The sequence below is a fragment of the Brachycentrus maculatus genome, unplaced genomic scaffold (genome assembly GCF_059751285.1).
Source record: "Brachycentrus maculatus isolate JH-2025_06_01 unplaced genomic scaffold, ASM5975128v1 h1tg000293l, whole genome shotgun sequence".
Classification (NCBI taxonomy): Eukaryota; Metazoa; Arthropoda; class Insecta; order Trichoptera; family Brachycentridae; genus Brachycentrus; species Brachycentrus maculatus.
In genome coordinates this window covers 474,143-497,371 of record NW_028281044.1, presented here as the reverse complement: position 1 = coordinate 497,371, position 23,229 = coordinate 474,143, and the positions used below count along the sequence as shown (strand labels likewise).

At 37.4% G+C, this 23,229-nt stretch overlaps 2 protein-coding genes across 5 annotated transcripts in view; one reads left to right on the top strand and one right to left on the bottom strand.

The window, feature by feature from the left end:
• Positions 1 to 784: 784 nt before the first annotated feature.
• LOC148305013 (uncharacterized) lies at positions 785 to 21,990 on the bottom strand. The gene is made up of 8 exons (XM_088267386.1): positions 21,234 to 21,990; positions 11,368 to 11,442; positions 9,455 to 9,575; positions 8,571 to 8,662; positions 7,975 to 8,041; positions 6,775 to 7,341; positions 4,983 to 5,115; positions 785 to 4,631 (listed from the first exon to the last, which is right to left on the bottom strand). The coding sequence occupies exons 1-8, from the start codon at positions 21,294 to 21,296 to the stop codon at positions 2,717 to 2,719; spliced, it is 3,033 nt and encodes a 1,010-aa protein (XP_088123512.1). The 5' UTR covers positions 21,297 to 21,990; the 3' UTR covers positions 785 to 2,716.
• The window catches only part of dop (microtubule-associated serine/threonine (MAST) protein kinase dop), a 124,226-nt gene continuing 122,792 nt past the window's right edge, over positions 21,796 to 23,229 (top strand). For all 4 annotated transcript variants that reach the window (XM_088267382.1, XM_088267384.1, XM_088267381.1 and 1 more), the window contains exon 1: positions 21,796 to 22,253. In XM_088267382.1, the coding sequence (XP_088123508.1) occupies positions 22,112 to 22,253 (142 nt within the window). In that variant the 5' untranslated portion in view covers positions 21,796 to 22,111. The remainder of the gene's footprint in view (positions 22,254 to 23,229) is intronic.

Sequence of the window (23,229 nt, the reverse complement as noted above, 5' to 3'; positions counted from 1 at the left end):
GAGTACTCTCAGGAATTTAACAACTCCTGGTTATTAAAAATTAAAACCTATACTTTTATTTTGATTAGGGAAAAAAAACACCAAAATGGTTCAGAAAAATAAAGAAATATTTACTATTAGTTTGTTACTTTTTACTGTAAAAGACAACAAAGAAAAAATTCAAAGACAATTTATTGTTGGATCCATTAAACGATTGAAAACACAGTACAGAATATATTTTTATCATATTCTTAACCATGAGAAACCTAAGGCAAAAATAGTGCGCTGCACTCTAAAGCATTTATGGTCTCCTGGTATTTAAAATTAAAACAGCAAATTCTATTTTGATAAGGGGAAAAAATTACCAAAATAATTTAAGAAAATTACGAAATACAATATGTACTTTTCACTGTAAGATGACAATAAAGAAAAAATTGAAAGATAATTTATTATTGGATCTATCACTTGATTGAAAAACGGTAAAGAATATATTTTTATCATATTCATAACCATGAGAAACATAAGGTAGAAAAAGTGTGCGGCACTCTCAAGCATTTATGATTTCCTGGTACTAATGATTAAAACTGCAATTTTCCTTTGATGAAATACAAAACTTAGTTACTTTTCACTGTAAGATGACAATAAAGAAAAATTTAATATGACATGTGGATTCATTTAACAATTGAACACAGTAGAGATTTTTTTATCACATTTTTAGCTGTGAGCGACCTAAGGCAAAAATGATGCGCAGCACTCTGAAGCATTTATGATTTCATGGTACTCATGATTAAAACTGCAATTTTCCTTTTGATGAAATACAACATTACTTAAGTTACTTTAAGATAAAGAAAAAAAGAAGATAATACACTCAGGCATTTATGATTCCTGGGACTCTAGATCGAAATTGTAATTTTCATTTGGACCACGGAAAAAAATCTGAAATACTTCAGAAAACTGATGAAATACAATATAACTTATTTATTTTTTACTGTAAGGTGATAATGAAGAAAAAATTGAGGATATGTCATAGGGTCCATTGAACAATCAAAAACACAGTAAAGATTGGATTTTTATAATATACTAAACCTTACGTTGCCTTAGCAACAATAGTGCACGGTGCTATGAGGCATTTATGATCTCCCGGTAATTCGTAACAAAAGGATACATAAATAATGATTTTAAATAATTTTTACAGCACCATTTTCGTAAAATACTACCTCAAGGTAACTTAGGATGTTTCATTTAACAGTCAAAAAATTATGTATGTGTTTTTTTTTGCTACTTGGGAGATGAGTATGTTTGCCTCCAATACTTTCATAATACATATTGTGTTTATCAATTTGTCAAAACAAATATTGGAGAGCTTTCCAGAACATAATTTGCTGAGGCAGACTGATCTAATTTCTGTTGTTTCTATACAGAAAAAAATTAATACAAGAATTTTACATTTAAAAAAAACTCGTGGACGGATCGATTGGGATAACGTTTTAGATATTTTGGGAATAGTCAGTTTATAGGATTTGAATCAGCATATAACAAATGACAGTTCTGCAGTAATTAGCCATGAAATTATGACACACCATTGATTATAAAACAGTATGAACTATCTTAAAAACAGTCAATTTGGATTTGTGGAAAAAATTATCAATACACTGACCTTTTTATAATTTTGAAATAACACACAAAAAAAGAGAAAAATTGAAAATTCCATTTAATAATGCAAGGCAGTTTGTAATTTGCTACATCCCTTGCATGTACTTACTGCTCAGTACTGTGTTTAGAGAGGTATGCGTAAAAGAAGCTAGGTGAATAATTTTCGTTCATTTCATATCACGACATCCTGGTTGATTTTCACACAAGGAAGCCTATCCACTATAATTTTATTTTTATATTAGTATCCTTTTTTTACACCGTACTCTTGAGAAATGTGTGGACCATGTAAGTAAGATCAGTCCGCCTTCACAGTGTAATGGGTCAGCGCGCTCGGCTACCATGCTGGAGGTCCCGGGTTCGATTCCCAGGGAGGGGTGAAAATAAATATCAGTGATTTTACACGCTAATATTTATTTAATATAACCCTGGACCGGTCTCTGAAGTGCAGGAGTGATCCTTGCCTTCATGTAAGTAACAATCAAGATAACACTGTATTAAATATTAAATCAAACACTGATGGATGAGTCTACTAAGTTGTATTTTAGTGTTAAAAAAACACATAAAAAATTAATTTTGTGACAATTGTTTCACCTAGTTATGGCATTTTCACACAAATGTGAAGAATAAATGGACTGTGCAAACACTGTGTCAAAACGATCCAGTGCCCTATGCATCATTGCGTACGGGTAAGGGTTAGAAGGGTAGAAGAGTGAAGATCGATGTATACATTTTTTTGTTTTTTCTATGTAACATAATATCAACAAAAATTTATCAAAAAAACACATTGAAAAATATTTTTTTTGAAGTATTTGATATTGCCTGATTTGAGATAGCTCAAACTGCGATGTAATCTTTGATCAGACGGATAGAAGTCAGATCGTCATGCCCCGATACGTAGCAGACCAACGAAACAAAGAAATACGGTTCAACACGTTTATTCTAATCAAGGCAAATATATATATTTATATATTCTCAATATTCATAACAAACCTTTGTTTTCAATAATCTTGTATTATTTTGTTTACATAAATTTTTTCACTCACCTACAATATCGCGTGTAGTATAATAATTAATAATATAGCGTTCAGTCTATGACGACGTAGGGTAATATCGTCAGCGGCTCGTCGTTGAACGACGGGCGGACGACGGGCTCGTGCCACTCCCGAAAGCCGTCGCCGGCCGTCAGCTTGCCGAGCCAGCGCGGACACCCGCCGCCCGCGCACTCCTCTAAGGCACCGGTTTGCGCGCAAGGCGCGTCGACCCGACTTGCGGGCAGGTCGCCCGCACAGAGCGCGTCCTCGTCGTGGTGAAAGACCTCGCGCCGCAGGGACCCCGACCTCCGCAGCCGGTCCACGGCCCCGTCCGTCAGGTCCTTCATCTCGAGGGTCACGGGCTCCGAGACCGAGGCGTAAGTCGGGTCGCTCGCGTCGCCTTTAGTTCTGAACACGCACGACAAGTCACTCGCGTCGTCGTCCCGGTCTTCCACGAAGCCCGCGGTCGCGTTGAGCGCCGCGAGGCTCAGGGGGAGCGTCAGGACACTGTCGCCGTACGTGAACCTTCGCGGTCTTCTCACTTCACTTTTCTTAATCACTAACGGGGCGTCCCCGTCTCGCGAGCACTCGTCGCGGTCGGAAGCCTCCCGAGAGGTCTCGTCGCGGGCGTCCGCAGGCGGCGGAACCGGACTCGGAACGTCCCTATCTAAGTCTTCGTTGTCCTTATCACTATTCACGTTAAAACTAATACTAAGAGACGAAGGCGGCCGATCGTCTTCTTTTTCGCTGAAGGGGGAGTCGGCCGGGCTGTGGTAGTCTTCGCTCCGAGTGTCTCTCTCGCGCGCGAGCCTCGCGTTCTCGCTCTCGAGGCGTTCCAGCCACTCCCGGGAGCTGACGACCGCCTCGGCCGGCTCGTACTTGTCCAGGTTTATCTTGGTCAAGTTTTTGACGCAGCGGTCGAGGCTGTAGTCGAGATATTTGAACTTTGGCACGATGTCGAGGAAGAGGTCGCGAGGGCAGTCGTAGAAGGGGCGCTGCCCCCAGACGTCCGACTTGCAGCAGAGAGCCTGGGAAGCCCCCGCCGCTCTGTCGCACGAGCTCCCGTTTACGTCCGCGATGTAGCAGTTGTGCAGAGCGAAGACCTGCCCGTCCGAAACGTCCGCGGGTCGGCTGTGGAAGGCGACGGCGGCTTCGCAGCGGGGATCCAACCGCTCTTCGAACAGCGGCGGCGCCGGGATGACGACGGCGCCGATCGTCGCATCCTCGGTGGCCTTCGGCGCTTCTTCGTAATCCATTTCGAAGATAGATCTCTTGGGCGGCTGGGGAGGGGAAGGCATCTTGATTTCCACATCCGGAGTGCTGTAGATCAAGGAACAGGTACACGCCGGGAAGTCATCTTCGTGGAAATCGATCCGGGTCTTGTCGATGGGTGGCAACCTCGCCAGGATGACTTCCAGAGGTTCGAACTTGACCGGCGCATCGCCCGTCTCGTCTTTGGGTTCTTCTTTAGGTTCCGCCACGATTTCTTTCTCGGGCGAAGGTTCTATCACTTTGTAACTCGAATTGGAATCGTTCAACTCTATTACGTCCGTGATGGGCCCGATCTCTCTCTTCTTCTGGTTGTCGTACGCAGTCAAGAAGTCCTCTTTAGGCTTGAGAGACTCGCTTTCCACGGAGACCATTTTGCCGGACTTTCTGGCCTGGATGTCCTCGAGCAGTTCTTTGGTAGTTTTGACCTTCTTCCCCGCCGCCGGGATCTTGTTCTTGATGAAGGTGGAGTAGTCCTCCATGTCCAGCGGGGGCTTCTTGCAGCCGTTCTTCCTGGAGGTGCGGGGCTTGGGCTCGGGCTTGGGCTGCTCCGGGGCGGGGCTCACCCCGTTCTTGAGGCCGCAGGCGGCGAGGGCGAGGGCGGGGGATGTGGAGGCCGAGCTGACGGGCAGGAAGGGCGACCCGGGCACGGGATCCAGGCTGTGGTCAACTGTTCGATTTTCCGACTTAGTATGGTTTCTGAAAGTACATATTCGATATTAGGCTTAGGACATTATCTAACACACGTATTTGATAATAAAAAGACGAAACGCGTCACATATTAAAATATACATAAATGAATGTAGAATTTAATCCAACGAAAATCGTGTTTGATTTTGGATATATTACCCAACAAAAGTGATTTGTTCACTCTAATATTTTTTCAATATTACCCTGGACTGGTACCTGAAGCGGAGGGTTGATCACCTTTCCTTTATGTGTTAAGGATCAATATAAGATTGTGTTTATATGATGCAGTGCCTTATGCACCATTGGCGTGCGGGTAAGGGTAAATAAAAATAAAAAATAAAAAGGAAGGGAATAATTCACCTTCTTTTTTTTGCCTTCCGACCACCTGGTTCCCGACGCGCCTTCTTGGCATCTCTCCTGCTACCCGCATCACTTTTGTCATCCAAGAGATTCCCCGGATCTCCATTCACGGGTGACCGGGGCCTTTTAGACCCTAAAATGAAGAACATAAAATATTGCAACATGTCGCTCACTCCTATCAACAACGTCATATATCGCTCACTTCTTTCTAGAACGTCATAAATCGAAATTCGTCAATTTTCAGTTTTGTTTGTTTACGAAATGCCGAGAAAATGTACTATATCCCAGCAAAAGAGCCATATTTTAAACTTAATATTTACCCGCTACAGGACAGAAAGTATTGTTTTTGCATTTTGAAGAAAAGGTATTGTTTAATTATTTTTTTAAAGATACAAAATATTTTTCAAATGGAGAAAAAATCTTCATGTTTTACCTAAAAAGATCTGTTGTACAGTAAAATGTTCAATAAGTTGCTTGATATTTATTTTTAATACATTGTTTTATATTTTTAAACTTTAAAAACGATCTCCTGAAAAATCAAGTTTTTTGATTTATGACGTTCTTGAAAGGAGTGAGTGATATCAAAAAACTTGATTTTTCAGGAGACCGTTTTTAAAGTTTGAGAATATAATAAAATGTATTAAAAATAAATATCAAGCCACTTATTTACTTTTTACTGTGCAACAGATCTTTTTAGGTAAAATTTGAATGTTTTTTCTCCATTTGAAAAATATTTAGCATATTCAAAAAAATAATTAAACAATACCTTTTCTTCAAAATGCAAATGCAACACTTTCTACCCTGTAGCGGGTAAATATTAAGTTAAAAATATGCCGTTTTTGCTGGGATATAGTACATTTTCAAAACTGAAAATTGACAATTTTTGATATATGACGTTGTTGAAAGGAGTGAGCGATGTGTCCTAACAGCATTTTATACTAAAATAGTAGTAATTATAGTAAAATAGTGGAGCATATAAAATATATGTTGCACAAAAAAGAAAAAAAGACAGGTTTGGACTTGTTTACGAACCGCCTATGACCGTACAGTACTAAAATCCCAGATCCCAATGCATTTGTAAGCATTTAAATTGTTTTAGTAATTATTAGAAATTCTCCGGGACAATATGTCCCTACAGTATTGAAAATGTTGAACAGGAGGGATAAACTACTGTGGGCTAATCGGGAAATTCTCAGCATTTGCTTAGTGCCGGGAGGAAACCACATAAAACTCCTTCTATTTAGATGTACGCAAGATCCTAACTGGATTATTTTACTCAAAACCACATAAAAAATCTGAGTAGAAGCCGGACTGCTGACTGTCGTCAACAAACCAAAAGGGATCGGCATTTTGCATCTTTTTCGGCCCGCGGCGCACTTACAAGTTTAGTATTTTGTCACGGCGCCCTACTTTAGTAAGCTATTTGGAAAAGACAATGTGACTATATATGTATATCCATATATTATAGTCGAAAGAAATAGGTAGGTACCTACAATAATAGTAGTTGGGTAGAAAGATGCTAGCTCTCAAAAATGAAATTGTTGCTTTGATTAATTAATTGTTGATTGTTGCTTTAAACCCGAGAATATTTGTGGTTTCGGATAATGATAGAGGATCGACTCACGGCGCACCAGGGCGCCGCGGCGCACACTTTGGAAACCCTTGTGCCGGACAATCTGGTTCTTTGCCCCACAGTCGGATCCTGGAGAAAGCGTCAGTCCCCATCAGACTGACGCCATCTCTTCATGGAGAAGAAAGTGCATAGTAGTAGTGGGAATGAATGTTCACTTACCTTTGACAAATGTTCCCGTCTGGAATGCGCTCTCATTCTTGGGAACCTCCGTGACGGCTTCGTCGTCGTCCACAAAAATGACATCCTGCGAATCCGAGTCGTAGCCCTTAAACGGAGTTATGTTCTTCCACTCCTCGGTGACCAGCCGCAGAGCCGGAGAAAGATTCTTCACCGCCTGAGAAGAGGCTTTCATCGAGGGCGGTCCCACATGTCCGGGAGACGTATTTTTGACACTCGGTGATGTCACAGCCTGCGTCCAAGGAGACATGTTCTTCACACCGGGAGACATGTTCCTCAGCCCGGGGGAGATGTTCTTCAATCCGGGTGAGATGTTCTTCAATCCGGGTGAGATATTCTTCAATCCGGGTGATATGCTCTTCAATCCGGGGGAGATGTTCTTGAGTGCGGGCGAGGGGTTCTTGACTCCGGGGGATATGGCTATTCTCGCGCCGGGAGAGACGTTTCTGTGGGCCTGAGAGAAGTTTTGCAATGCCGGCGACGTCAGCGGTTGTCTTCTCTGCGGGACGAGTCCGGGTTTGATGCCACACGATGATGGAGTCAATGAACCTGAGGGATGATTATTGATAATTTTAATCCATAATTTTTTATGGAGTTATCTTGTTTTCCAAACTGAGTCACAGTAACAAAAAAGATATTTTTTTCAAATAAAATCCTAAATGGAGAGTAATAGTGAAGATATTGATAATGAACATGAAAATATTGATATTGAACAATGCGAAAGTAATTCCTATTCGTCAATTTGGAGTTCCGCATCAGAAGAAGTACGTCCCAGCCGGCCTCATGATTTAAACCCATGGACATAGATGGACATCCAAGCAGACACACCAGGATCATCAGTCCCATTTGAGTTTACAGAAATATCGTTTATAAATGAGGAAACTTTATCATTCACTCAACCATATTAATTTTTCAAGTACTTTTTGGACGATGAAATATGTAGTACAAAATATTGTAGACACAATTGTAAATTAAATATGCTTAAATTGTTATATTTTGTTTGAAAAGTCGATAAACTTTGAATAAAACATTGAAAAAAAAACGTCTTTTTTTAAATAATTTTTATTTAAAAAAAAAAACCCTAGCATTAAGTGGTTAAGGTGTTATGGTAAAAAAATCATCAGCAAATATGCAAGACTTCACATGAAAAATAAGCCAGTATTGAAAGACGGCTGTAGTTACCTTGTTTCTGCGAATGACTCAATCCCTGTGGCGGAGGAATCTGCGAACTGCATAATCTGGGAGTTACCTGTGACGGATAGCAAAACCATGTAAGCCATATTATTTTTTAACTTAAAAAAAAATAAGGCTGAAGTAAGTGGTAAGTAAAATTGTTTTTTCAAGGAGGGAGGAAGGAAAAAATATCGCTCACTCCTTTCAAGAACGTCATAAATCAAAAAAATTGATTTTTCAGGAGAACGTTTTTAAAGTTTAAAGGTAAAACACAATGTTTTAAAAATAAATATCAAGCCACCTATTGAATTTTCCACCGTGAAACAGATCTTTTTAGGTAAAACCTGAAGGTTTTTTCTCCATTCCAAAAATATTTAGTATATTGAAAAAAGTAATTAAATAATGCATTTTCTTCAAAATGCAAAAACAACATTTTCTGCCCTGTAGCGGGTAAATATTAAGTTTAAAATATGCCTCTTTTGCTGGGATATAGTACATTTTTAGGGCGTTTCGAAAACATGCACAACTGAAATTTGACAATTTTTGATTTATAACGTTCTTGAAAGGAGTGAGCGATATGTGAAAAATGAAGAGAGTTGTCTTACGGCCGGAGTGACCGCTGGATTGATTCCCCAAGTGAGTGGAGACTCTCGGTATCCGGGCTCTACACTGCCGGAGACGGGGGCTGTCTTCACACCTAGGAATGGTAACAATAGTGATATTACAATTGTGAATATACATCTTTACCGTCATTCTTTGTGCTAACCATTTAGATTTAGCTTCACATATGGTGTTTGAAAATGATGCGGAATGCATCGAAACATGTGTCACGGTGGATTTTAAGAAATAGGGGTATTTATTAAGTAAAACTAAACATTATTTATATATATATATATATATATATATATATATATATATATATATATATATATATATATATATATATATATATATATATATAAAACCCTTATCCGCACCCCAATGGTGCGTAGGGCACTGCTTCATATAAACTTATCTTGATTGTTTACACATGAAGGAAAGGTGATCAGCCTTCCGCTTCAGGTACCAGTCCAGGGTAATATTGAATAAATATTAGAGTGTAAAATCACTGATATTTTATTTTACACCCCCCCCCCCTGGGAATCGAACCCGGGACCTCCAGCACGGTAGCCTAGCGCGCTAACCACCACACTATGGAGGCGGACAAAAAAAGCAACATGTAGACATATTCACATTTTTCCCTTTCTGATATCACATTTTCATATTGTGTATAAAATAAAAGTTTTTGTCACCATAATGGGAATGGTTAAATAAATAAATGAATAAATAATAAAAACAAATCGTATTAATACCCTATTCAACCATTGTCTTTGATCATCTCCAGGCGCTTTGAATGCCACCGCAGGCGTCGCCCTGAAATGCGTGTGACGCTCTCGACGGACATTGAACGTCGGAAAAAAATCAAGATGTGATGACAAGTATAGTAGACCTGTTTTGTCTGGGATGACGAGGTCTCGCCACCGCTTGACGAGCAGCTTGGCGCGGCGAGCCAACGCCACGTCGCTCGTCTTTCTTCGCAGCTCATTTACATGTTTACCCAGTCTGGTGGTCTGCGGAAGAGAGAGAGAGAGAGAGAAACAATTAACGCATCTGAGTGTAATCTTTGATTTTTTTCGGTCCGTGATGTTCTTTTCAAATGCACTCAAAGGTGGAGACTGACCGGAGCATTTCGTCGTAACATGACGTCGTAACATCGCTCGCGGCGAGCATCACCGAGCATCCGAAACTATGAATGGAGCGCTCGGTTTGGTGTACTGACTGCCTGAATGCTCGCATTGCAACATGTTACGTTACGACGAAATGCTGCGGTCAGTCTAAAAATACAATGTTGACAATGTGAATGAAGAAATTTTTTTACATGCATTTATATGGTTGTAAAAACAATTTTAAATGATGCTAAAGTCAGCATTACGATATGTAAATATTTATGCTATTAAAAATAAAATATACAAAGTCGGCATAATATATAATACAGTATTTAGGAGGAATATACAATAATATTTTGATCACAGCCAGATAAGCTGATCATTTAACGCCAATCGCTTTTATAATTACACATATTGATATGCATTGATTTTTTTTTTTTTTAAAGAGAATATTTGTGTTTTTATTATTTACACAAATATTTCAATTTCATACTATTTCTGTGAGCCTAAGTGGCCCATTATTAGAAATAGGTATCAAATTGTGGTAAAGTGGGTTCAAACCGAGAAACTCTGACTTGAGAGTCTGCGACACTAACCACAGGAATACAACCCGCATTAACATTACTTTGTAGAATTACAAAACAACTAACTAACTAACCATCACACCGCTTCCCCCGCAGGGGTAGGCAGAGATAATAGAATGCCACACCACTATGTCTTTGCAAACATTCTTTGCCTCTTCCACGCTTATGCATCCCTTCATACATTCATCCTCAAACCCTTATCCGCACCCCAATGGTGCATAGGGCACTGTATCATATAAACAATGTTATATTGATCCTTAACACATGAAGGAAAGGTGACGCTCAACGCTTCAGGTACCAGTCCAGGGTAATATTGAATAAATATTACAGTGAACAAATACTTTCATTTATTTGACCCCCCCCCTGGGAATCGAACCTGAGACCTCCAGAACGGTAGCCGAGCGTGCTGACCATTACACTACGGAGGCGAACATAAACTACTCTCCTCATACATACCCGCCGATTATGTCGACTCCTAACCTGACCACATTCGAGTATTTGGCATACCTGATCGTGCTAAGTTTTTCTCGGTCTTCCTCTGCTCCTTTTTCTAAACACATTCGCCTCATAAATTTGTTTTACCCTTCTTTCCTCACTCATTCGTTCCACATGTCCAGACCATCTTATTTTACCATTCAAACATCTATCACACAACATTTACCATACATTCATCCGATAGAATTCATTTCAACTGCATTTAGTGCACTTTCATCCTTCTTTTGCCAACCTTCTTTTGTCCGCCTCCGTAGTGTAATGGTCAGCACGCTCGGCTACCGTTCTGGAGGTCCCGGGTTCGATTCCCAAGGGGGGTAAAATAAATATTAGTATTTTTTTCACTGTAATATTTATTCAAAATTACCATGGGCTGGTACCTGAAGCGGAGGGCTGATCACCTTTCCTTCATGTATAAACAATCAAGATAACACTGCGTTTATATGACACAGTGCCCTATGCACCATTTGGGTGCGGATAAGGGTTTTATTTTTATTATATATTCATCCTTCTTTTGCCAACTCCATGCTTCACTACCATACATTATTCACTGTCATGTGTACATAAATACAAAATTAAACGGTTTCAAACATAGCATGCTTAAAATAGGATATTCTTACCTCCAGCAGCTCTTTTGTGATGTTAACACTTTCCAAAACAGATATGATCTCACTAATGGCACACATATCGATAACCTGTAACATAAAATAACCTCATCTCAAATTCACACGTTAAATATTGATGTTGCATTTCAGTTTTGCACTGAAATTTCTTGGTGGAACTGCGTTTTATATAATAAAGCAAGAACTAAATAGTATTTCCACATATCGCTCACTCCTTTCAAGAACGTCATAAATCAAAAAAATTTGATTTTTCAGGAGAACGTTTTTAAAGTTTAAAAATATGACACAATGTATTAAAAATAAATATCGTGCCACTTATTGAACTTTTAACTATGCAACAGATTATTTTAGGTAAAACCTAAAAGTTTTTTCTGAATTTGAAAAATATTTAGAAAATTGAAAAAAAATAATTAAACAATACCTTTTCTTCAAAATGCAAAAACAATACTTTCTGCCCTGTAGCGGGTATATATTAAGTTAAAAATATGCCTCTTTTGCTGGGATATAGTACATTTTCTGGGCATTCTGAAAACATGCACAACTGAAAAATGACAATTTTTGATTTATGACGTTCTTGAAAGGAGTGAGCGATATATTTGATTTGAACAGTGACCGGGTTTCGTCATTACCGACATCATCAGACTGGTGTGAGGCTAGACAAAATTTCATGTTATATACAAAACAAGGTGGGGGTAGAAAATCAAAGAAATGATTTTATATAAAAAATTTTTTAAATAACTTTAAATTGAATGAATTAAAGTACTGTACTATAATAATAATTACATTTTAGTTATGGCAAAAGTTTTAAGCATAATTTCATTCAGTATATAATTTTATTTTGTATAATTTAATTACTGATGATGTCAGTAATGACGAAATCTGGACACTGGTCAAATAAAATATATCGCTCACTCCTTTCAACGTCATATATCAAAAAACTTGTTTTTTCAGGAGACCGTTTTTAAAGTTTAAGAATGTATTTCAAAAATAAATATCAAGCCACGTTTAGAACTTTTCACTATACAACAGATCTTTTTAGGTAAAACCTGAAGGTTTTTTCTCCATTTCAAAAATATTTAATATACTTAAAAAATAATTAAACAATACCTTTTTGTCAAAATGCAAAAACAACACTTTCTGCCCTGTAGCGGGTAAATATTAAGTTTAAAATATGCCGCTTTTGCTGGAATTTACATTTTTATAGCACATTTTCTGGGCACTCCGAAAACATGCACAACTGAAAATTGACGATTTTCGATACATGACATTGTTGAAAGGAGTGAGCGATATGTGGAAATACATAGTTATTATTTTATTATATTAATGTTGGACTTCGATTTCTCGACAAATGCTATATTGGATTATTTTTACGACAGTTAAAAGTAACTTGCACTGACAGCAGAATTTTTTTTTAATCAAAACAAAGAAAACATATTTGCCAAAGAATCATAATCAAGCATTGACGTTGTAAATTGAAGATATTTTATGACATCTATTGCATATATCTATCTATCGTCTCAGTATTGCAAATGTTAGCGCGTTTGGGTACCGTGCTGGAAATCTAGTACCCCAGACGGTCAAGGTATACATTACCTATATTCATCTTAGACTGATCACCTTGCATTAATGTAATTCACAGTAAAGATAACACTGGGTCAATGCAATCCAACCCCTTACACCATTTGGTGTGGGTAAAAGGGTTGGAAGAAGATAGCGTAATATTAAAGTCGAAGAAGTGTTAAAAGCGGTATTTTTAGAGTGTTTCCGATGCATAATTTTGTCTTCCTTTTTTCTTTAAGTGTCCTATCCGATTCTCCAGATATTGGCTCTCGCCATGACCTCAGTCTCCCTGTTCAGCACTATCCGGAGCAATTCTTGAACTCCCTTGAATCATAGATTTTCTTCTTCTGTGCGTGTCATGTCAGGTCCCCCTGACGTCGACTATCACTTGAAAGTAATTGTCCTTGTCTTGGGTAGCTCTAAACATCGCCTCAACGGTCCTGATCACCGTCCTTCTTCTTCTTTTTCTAGATCCTAGGTATCTGTTTATGCCTCCGCTTGTAGCTCTTGGGATGTTGACTCCCAGCTGTCTTTCCACCTTTTTGGAGGTCTGCCTGGGGGTCTGCGTCCTTCAGGGATTCCTTGAAGGGCGATACGTGGAAGTCTGTCATCTGACATTCTGTTTACATGATGATTCCAGTATCGCCTTCGTCGTCGTCCCCACCTCACGATATCATCCGTCTTACACATGCTCCGGATGTCGGTATTTCTTACTTGGTCTCGCAATGTGTTTCCGGTTATGGATCGGAGAAGCTTCATCTCGGAAGTTCGAAGTCGAGATTTTGTTCTAGAAGTATCTGCTCTTGCCTCCCTGTCCAATCTCGTATATTCCGGAGCCAGGAGATCTGTCTTCTGCCCACACCTCGTCAACTTTTCATTTTGCATTTTATGATTAGGTGCTATAGCCCATATTTCTCTCCTCTAAGCACATGTCCCAGATAGGACACCTTTGATATCAGTCATTTACTGTTTTCCTACTCTTGCTCTTTGGAGTACATTCACATTGCTGACCATATCGGTCCATGGAATGTGTAGCACAATGTGGTCACATTTCAAATGCCTCTAATCGGTTCATTGAGCTGATCATCCAATATATTGATATCTTCTAACCAACCAAAAACAGACAAGTGATGCTGTTCAAAAGTTTGAGCCTTATACAGCCGTTTGTGAGGGCTGCTAATGCTTGCACGTAAGTATCAATAAAAAAAGGAATTATAATATGATTAAACACAAAATTACAATGTAAAATATTAAATAAATTGTTATTTGAGGGGGAGAGGTAGAGGAAACCAAGAAAGGATCATATGATGAACAGTTAGGGTTCCTATGATAGATGGTTATGTTTCAGGGGTTTCTCCAAAAAATAATGCAAATATGTGACCTCTGAACAGATCAACATGGAAATTATGAGTAAATTTACATTCTTATTTAAAAAAACTACATAGTAAATAATACTCTGCTTATCATTCATCCTTCACATTGAGTAATACAACATTAAAGTGCTATTACATAAAGTGAACAATGAATGATAATGAGAGTAATATATTACCATACCACAAAGTTAACAATGCTTTTAATATACAAAATGTGTAATAAATTCATTTGAACCCTTATCCGCACCCCAATGGTGCATAGGGTACTGCATCATATAAACGCAGTGTTATCTTGATCATTAACACACGAATGGAAGGTGATCAGCCCTCCGCTTCAGGTACCAGTCCAGGGTAATATTGAATAAATATTATTGTGAAAAAACCATTTACATTTATTAGACCTCCCTCTGGGAATCAAACCCGGGACCTCCGGAACGGTAGCCAAGCGCGCTGACCATTACACTACAGAGACAGACTATAATAAATAGTCTGAGTATTTGTTTTTCTATTCTTACTATGCAGATTTCCGGAGTCCTTAATTATTCTGGATGAAAGAGGTTCCAAAATTGTTACAGGAACATAATAACAAGAGATGGATTAACATTTACGGGCAATGGAAAGATTCGTGAATGCAAGTACCGCCATTAAGAAATGTATCGACTGTATTACGCAACTCTTGATCGGATGTTGAACATTGAGATGACAAAATTTCACAAGTCTGAGATAACGATGAAGAAACTGTGATGAAATGTGATAAGCCACCGCTTTTATTACCAAGATGGCTGACGAAGAAAAATCAAATATATGTAATTAAAAAAAAAACAGATAATTTGATTTAAAATTTAAAAATTTGATTTAAAATTTTCGGACCCTAATGTATGGAAGTGAAACATGTAGTTGGCAAAAGAAGGATGAAAGTAGACTGAACGCAGTCGAAATGCGATCTCCTAAAAGAATGTGCGACAAAACGATGTATGATAGATGTTTGAATAGTGAAATAAGGAAGAATGCAAAGCTGAGATAAGCATTATCGATAAAATTAAGAAAGGTGTGTTGAGATGGTTTGGACATGTAGAGCAAATGAGTGAGGAAAGAACGAACAAATTTTTGAGGCGAACGTAATTGGAAAAAGGAGCAGAGGAAAACCGAGAAAAATTTGGTATACCAAATACTTGAAAGCGGTCAGGTTAGGAGTTGTAACAATCGGCGTGTATGTATGAGGAGATGCAGGAACGTTGAAGAGACAAAGAATGTTTGCAAAGTCAGAGTGGTGTGGCGTTCTATTCTCTCTGCTGAAGTGGCGTGATGGTTAGTTAGTTAAAATTTAAAAAATAAAAACACAGTAAAACCTCGACATATTGGACTAATTAGGGGGAGGGGGTGTCTGTTCATTCCGAAGGTCCGTAATATAAAAACAGGTTTAAAATATGAAAAAAACTTTTAAAAAAATATATAAACACTGTATTTAGACAAATAAAAAACACAAAACAGAAACAATATTATATTTATAGTTCTCGGACACATCATGAAGTGACGTTGCTGTTTGATATCGACGTGCTTGCTTTCGGTAATCCTACTTTGAAAAACGAAACAAGTTTCGTTTGCACTTTTGAAGTTTCCTATATTTTTTTATACCTCAGCGGTTGGAGCGCTACGTGCAGCGCAGTCAAGGGATAACTGGAGAAGAGTCATTGCTTCCACGAGGGTCACAACCCTCAGTAATGAGGAATAAGACGGAGAAAAAGAATAATTTTTTAATTAATATTTTACTTAGTAAATACCACTATTTCTTAAAATCTACATCATTTTCAAAACACCGTGCATTGAAATGCATCGAAACACATCGAAATACGTGTCACAGTAGATTTTAAGAAATAGTGGTATTTACTAAGTAAAACATTAATTAAAAATGATAGATTTTACCACAAAGTGACTGCCGAATCAATTAAGGAAAATATATTTTTTTATTAATCCACTCTCTAAAATTACAAAAATTTATCGGATTTTTATCCGTTATATCCAAAGTTTGTCAAAAAGAGGTCCGTTATATCGAGGTTTTACTGTATTGCTGATTATGACTGAAAAGGTGACTAAAGATAGAATACAATGCAAGAAAAAAAACTTCTTTGATTTCATTGTAGGTTTTTTTCACGGGTTGACCCTCCTTAACCTAAATTGTCTAAAAATTACGCATGATCCGAAGAGGGTATTTGAAAGACCCCAATCCTATTCATAGAACCATTGTATGTAATAATAATACGGCGTTTGTGACGCACAACGTGAAGTCAGAAGTATGTTCACAAATCGTGGTGTGAATAATCGGAAGAGTGCAGATGATAATTGCTATCTCGCTTCCACACAGTTGTGGCGCACAGTAGTTAGAGTGAAATAAATAAAATGTCTTCATAGATCACAAATAACACACGGTGATACGGAACATTAGACCACTGGATCAAGTATCATTGGATTTGACCATATATCAAGTAAATATTTTCTAGAAGAATAAATCGAAAATCACATGTTTTTAATATTTTGAAACAAAAAATGTACTATTATGAAGATTAAAAAAAAAAATCAAATTTAAAAAAAAAAGTTTTTCGTCGAAATACGTAGGTATATATCGAAATTAAAAGAGTTATTGAAAGGTTAGGAGTTAAAAAAAATAGAAAAATATTTTTTCAATAAATATTTTTAAAAAATAATAAATTAATTCAAAATGTTTCCTTAAATTTTTTTATTTGTTCTTTATTTATATGTAATTAAGCATAAATTCACGACTGGCTCTCAGCGCAGCCAGATGCTTTATGAATTCTATTATTGCAAGTAAGGCCTTAACAGGGCCAAATAATCACAAATATATATTATTTTTTAAAAGACGAGGTAAGATTTCTAGCTATGTAACAGACATAATAAATATTAGTGCAATTCAATATGAATATTGCTTTTAAATATCTAAATATTTGGTTCAATAAACCAAATATAAATAATCCATAACATCAGGATAAGGAATCGATTCTCAGTAAGCCATTTGCATGCGTCACTCAAAAATGAATTACAATTCTTTATGGCGCATAAGACTTGAGATAGTAAATGATAATATTCCAACGATATGACAAAACTGCACAGTATTCAAATATTTCTAAAAATATATTCAAAGAATTTTGTCCAAGCGGGTATATTGGATTAGTTTTTATGTTGGTAAATTGTTGATCAAAATTATCGGGACACCGAATGACTAGCGTGGTTTGGTTGTATTGTGATGTTTTATTCAAGATTCACCAACCGTTTTAGTGCAATACCTTTTTACCAGGAAGTTTTCTAAATTATTTTTTCTTTGGCGTAAAATCACGACTGAATGATTTGATTTGATACAAAATTTGATGCAAGTAAACAGCTCATTGAGAGGGTTGAAAGTGTATATAGCGGAAAACGGCAGCTTCCAAAAATAACTAAGAGTGCATTTAGGGCTTGCGGGTACTAAATTCAACAGTATGAAGGATTTTATTAATTGATTCGTCACTTTATGGTAATATCAATAAGTTTTTAATTTAAGTTTGACTCAATGAATACCAATATTTTTTAAAATCTGTTGTGACACGTGTTTCAATGCATTCCGCATCATACAGTGTTTGAAAATGATGCGGAATGCTTAAGAAATAGTAGTATTTACCAAGTAAAATCCAAATAAAAAAGATATGAAGGCTGTCTGAGATCGGATTTGTACTCACTACATGGCATCCTACAAGGGCCCAAAGTGGCCACATACTCGGCTTTGAGAATAGATTGCAGCGAAGAATTTACACATGTGTTAGTAGTTTGACTTTGTAAGAAATGAGGAAGTATGGCACAGAACGCAACAGTCCATGGTCACAACTGCTGTCAAGAGAATGCGATTAAGTTGGCTAAGCCACATATACGCATGCCTCCCGGGAGCCGCCATCAAGCTTGCCTCTTTACCAAGGCATCAGGTTCCCGCAGCCCAGGACGTACCTGACAATTCGTCAGCAGTTCCTGACTTGGGAGGATGCAAGGCAGCCGACAGAAGAACATGGAGGCAGTTTATGGATTTCATCTGCTCTACATATGAGCGGATATGTATGAATGGATGTAAATTTTATCTGGGAGTTTTGTTTATATAAAACGCATGACGACTGCAAGGACAAACTGAACAACGGTCAAAAATAAATGCAATCGAAAGGCGGCCACGTTCAAACATTATACCGTACTTTTCGCGAGGAAAGATTCACAGGGAGGAACATCATCACGCTTCTTAAGTCTTTAACAGTTAATTGTTTGAACACTATTTTATTCCAACACCATATATATATCGGGAAACGCTAAAGTGTTTTTACATACTGTCAGTGGAGGGAGAGAGACGCTAAAAGCGTTCTATTTTGTTACTTTTGATAGAGCGCAAGAGACGCCAGAAAACATTGTGCTGATCGGAATTGGGATTGCGGTTTCTTGTGATCAGTATATGACCCCAATTAGCATACTAATTAGGGTCGGGGTTGATGAAAAAACTGCCCGACAGCAATGTGATAATAGAGGTAAATATCACCCATACAAAAGCATCGCATTGAAATGATTTTCTACACATTTACAAATTATTGCAATCAGACTTACTCATAACGTATTAAATTGGAGTAGAGAATACGATACAAATACACTATAGTTCAAATAAGGTTTTTTCATGAATTTAATTAACACGAGCGTACTGTGTCTAGCCTCCGTAGTGTAAGGGTCAGCACGCTCGGCTACCTTTCTCGAGGCCCCGGGTTCGATTCCCATAGGGGGTGAAATAATTAAAGTGATTTTTTTCACTCTAATATTTATTCAATATTACCCTGGACCGGTATCTGAAGCGGAGGACTGATCACCTTTTTTCATGTGTTAATAATCAAGATAACACTGCGGCAATACGATAGAGTGCCCTATGCACCATTGAGTGCGGATAAGGGTTAGAAGAATACTATGTGTAGTAATATTTTTTAAAAATATAGCGATATTGACATGTAACGCTCTCATAGTCATTCATCATTCACTTTCAAATGCTTTTAAAATAGAAAATATATTGATATGTAAATAATTTAGATTTTTTTTTCCAGAAAACGGGAGTTCAGTTATCAAAAGTTACCATATTTTGCAATGTTTTATTTTTGCATTTTAGTTTAATTTTGGTCACTTCCATTAAATTGATATATACAGGGCTTTTTTTATAAACAAAAAAGGTCCTGGAACTCATCTCATGTCAAGCTTTTTATAATAAATAAAACCCTTACCGCACCCCAATGGTGCATAGGGCACTGCTTCATATAAACGCAGTGTTATCTCGATCAATTACACATGAAGAAAAGGTGATCAGCCCTCCACTTCAGGTACCAGTCCAATGTAATATTGAATAAATTTTAGAGTGAAAAAATCACTTATATTTATTTAACCCCCCTGGGAATCGAACCCGGGACCTCCAGAACAGTAGCCGAGCATGCTGACCATTACACTACGGAGGCGGAAGCTTTTTGGTAAAACAAATTATATTCAAATATCATTCACATAAAATTTAAAGCAACTTTTCTGATAATTTTGACGAATTATATTAATATGGATTGTAATTATGTAAGCGCAAACATTGTTTCGTCTAATTAATTTTGAAAATTAAAAATATATATATATCAGGGAAAGAAGGTGCCGGAATGCATTCCACCGCAACGATAAAAAGCCCTGGATACCATATTGGTATACAAATAAAGTGATTTAAAAAATGAAAGTAATTGAATTCTCCTTAAATAAGTCAGGTACATTTTAATACTATCATCGCTAAAGCATTAGTGTTTTAGGTAAAAAATTCACTTTAAAACTATTGAAATTTAGGTACTGTCTATATAAATCTGAGTTTAAATAATTATTTTCTATCTAAAGGTGTGGTTAAAATATTAGTAGGACAAAAAAATTACATTTATTTGCACATTACTTTTAAAATGGCATGAAATTTAATTGGCATGATAAATGGCAATTTTCAAATACTTTTTTTTTTATCTAAAATGGTCAATTTTTTTAAAATCTTGGTATGATATGGAACGAGGGTATGATGCAAATGTTGAAATATTGTCTTATGTAAGAAAGAAATATGTTCATAAGGGTGATTTGTCAATATCAGTGCAGTTGCAAATTTTCTATAGGTTATATTCATTCTGTGAAGATATTTTGCGAGGATTTTTGTTTATTTCTCAACAGAAAAATTACATTATGAAGAGTTTTGCAATTGGAACATAGCCAGAGAAGACAAATTTAGGAATTTAATACTCGAATTGGTCATCTTTTAAAATTTGGCAATTCCAATCTATATGTGGTCATCTGCCACAAGAGGTAAATTTCGTCACTGTGGATCATCCTTGAGAAATCCTTATAACCTATTATATATGTATGTGTCAGAGGTAAAGGTAATGTCGGATAAGGGAATATAAAAGGAATATCAGATTTCCGTAGTGTACACTTCGGTCATAACATCACATAAGGTCATTTTAGGATGAAACTTTCACATGGCTGCAAAAAAGGGGTAACCAAACCTCCATTCGCGAATTTTTCACTTTTAGCACGTCCGATCGGCGAAAAAACCGCATTTTCCAAGTACTCGGAGCCTCGCCGTCGGCCTGGTGACAAGGACTCTAACGTCAGTTCCCAGCGTCGAGTGTGGCACTCGGACGTATCACATCCCGTGGCAGATCACAATTGAAAGGTTATAAACACTCGGTAAATACGCTTTTAACACTCCAGATTCGGAAACGGCGAATATCATGTATCAAAATCGCAACACCTCGAACAAAAATACGAAAATCCCAATCTGTACATGTAGATACATTCAACATTTCGTCAAAGTGATGGGCTGTTTTGGATAAAACGCATTTTTCTCATAAATGGCCGTAAACTTACATTGTAATTCCTGTCCAGAGCGCTAAGAAGACGTTTTGTTAAATCATAAGCGGTGTTACTCATTTATATTCCAAAATATTCAACTAAATAAGACAAACGTGTAATGTTCAGGCGTAATGGCTGACCCAGAAACTACGTATGGCCCAGACAGGGCACTCCAGCCGAATAATTCAGCTGATATCAAACCGATGCGTCTCGCGTTCGGGTGATTTCGTGAATTTCGTTCGTAAAATGGCGTAGTTCGTGCAACTCGCCGCTAGGTGACAATCTTTAAAAAATAATATCTCCCTTCACAATAAACCGACTACAATGTGTTATACCTCAAAAATTTTATAAAATAAACCATCTTTTTATCATAATTAAAAAATATACAGAAAGCTTTCAGTAAGAAAGACGTTATTTTTTCACGGTAGCCATATTTTTTACTACTGACAACATTATTCGTCCTTAGAGATTTGATACCAGCTTACTGTCTTTTTAGTTGTCATTTTAATTCGCGCGCTAGTGTTTGTGCCTGGCGGCACAGTACAGAACTAAATTTATATTTCACCGTGGAAAATTTGTTTCCTCCGCGCATTCGTCGGAGTTTGACTCGAGTGCGATTGCGAGTCACCCGGTTTTTATTAGGTATTCGAAACGTCAATTTTGTTGTAAACGTACCATAGTTAGTCTGTGAAACGTACGACGGTGCTCGCGACTCGCGATGCTTTCCCGAAGGTCTAACGTCCGCCGCGCAACGTGAGTCCGTGCGAATAATGCCGTTTTATTCGCGTTCTGTCAGTGTGTTGTGTATTAAAATGTTACAAGAATGGTTTAACCGCAAGTGAAAATAGTCATGTTAGGCGGTTTCTTGTGACAGTTTTAAGAGTGTTGCGGGAATGGATGTCGATAAGAACGGGAAAAATAGGGGTCGCGGGACGCCTCACTCGGCGCGGACGTTGGTTTTTGAACCTCCGTTGAAGGAACGTCCTCTGAGCGGGCTGGTTCAGTCATCTTCGATATCCGAGGACAGCAAGGAAGGTCAGTAGTGTGTAGTTTATAACGCAGCATGCCCCCCCTTTTCCTAAACACGATTGCCATTGACAAATTATGCAATATACATGCGCACGATGCCTTTACATTTTGTTTTTTTCTCAGGTGTGCTAGTTTCACCTTTACGAATTCGGTCATAGAATCATTCCGTACGAATAACATGGCGTTAGACAATCGACCACAATGTTCTGTTGACGCTCGTATTTTATTTTTACCTCGTCTGTCAAGGTATTCGAGAATGCGTCGGGCAACGGTCGACAAGAGAAATGTCAGAATAGGTTTACAAACAGTTTATAGATTTAGAGTTGAGAGTTATTTTGGTGTTTATTTGATATGTCTCTAAAACACATACCTAATTACTAATTACCTAATCAATATTATGAATACCGGCGGTTAATGTCACTTGAAACTTTATAGTACGAGCGTGTTAGTCACCTTTGGCGAGTGTCCAAATATTTATGCAATGAAAATAGCCATCGGATCCAAAACTGTCATTTACAATATAGGTATGAAAATTATTCATTTGACAATTTGTAAACAGTGTGAAATTACGGCTTACCCTACATTGTGAGTATAATTTTGACACAAAGTCACCGCGGTTAGAGTCAAACTCTCTTCGTGGAATTGCATTTGATCTTGTTATTAAAGTTACAATCTGTCCTGGACTTTTTTTTTTATCTGTGCGTAAAGATATTAAATTGATATTAAATATTTACGAAATACATATAACCTAAATGATATCTTTTATATTTGTATACGAAATCATTAATTTTTCTATACTTTTGGACTAGTTAGTATTTTTTTCACCGTTCATCCTGATGAATCGAGAATCTCCTGTATTTTTTCAAATCGTGGATACTTTATATAGTGTCATTTATGAATGATGCCTGAAATTTCAATCTCCAGTATTTATATTTTTGGAAATCCCTTGCATGGCGAAATAGCTATCACTTCGAAGAAATTC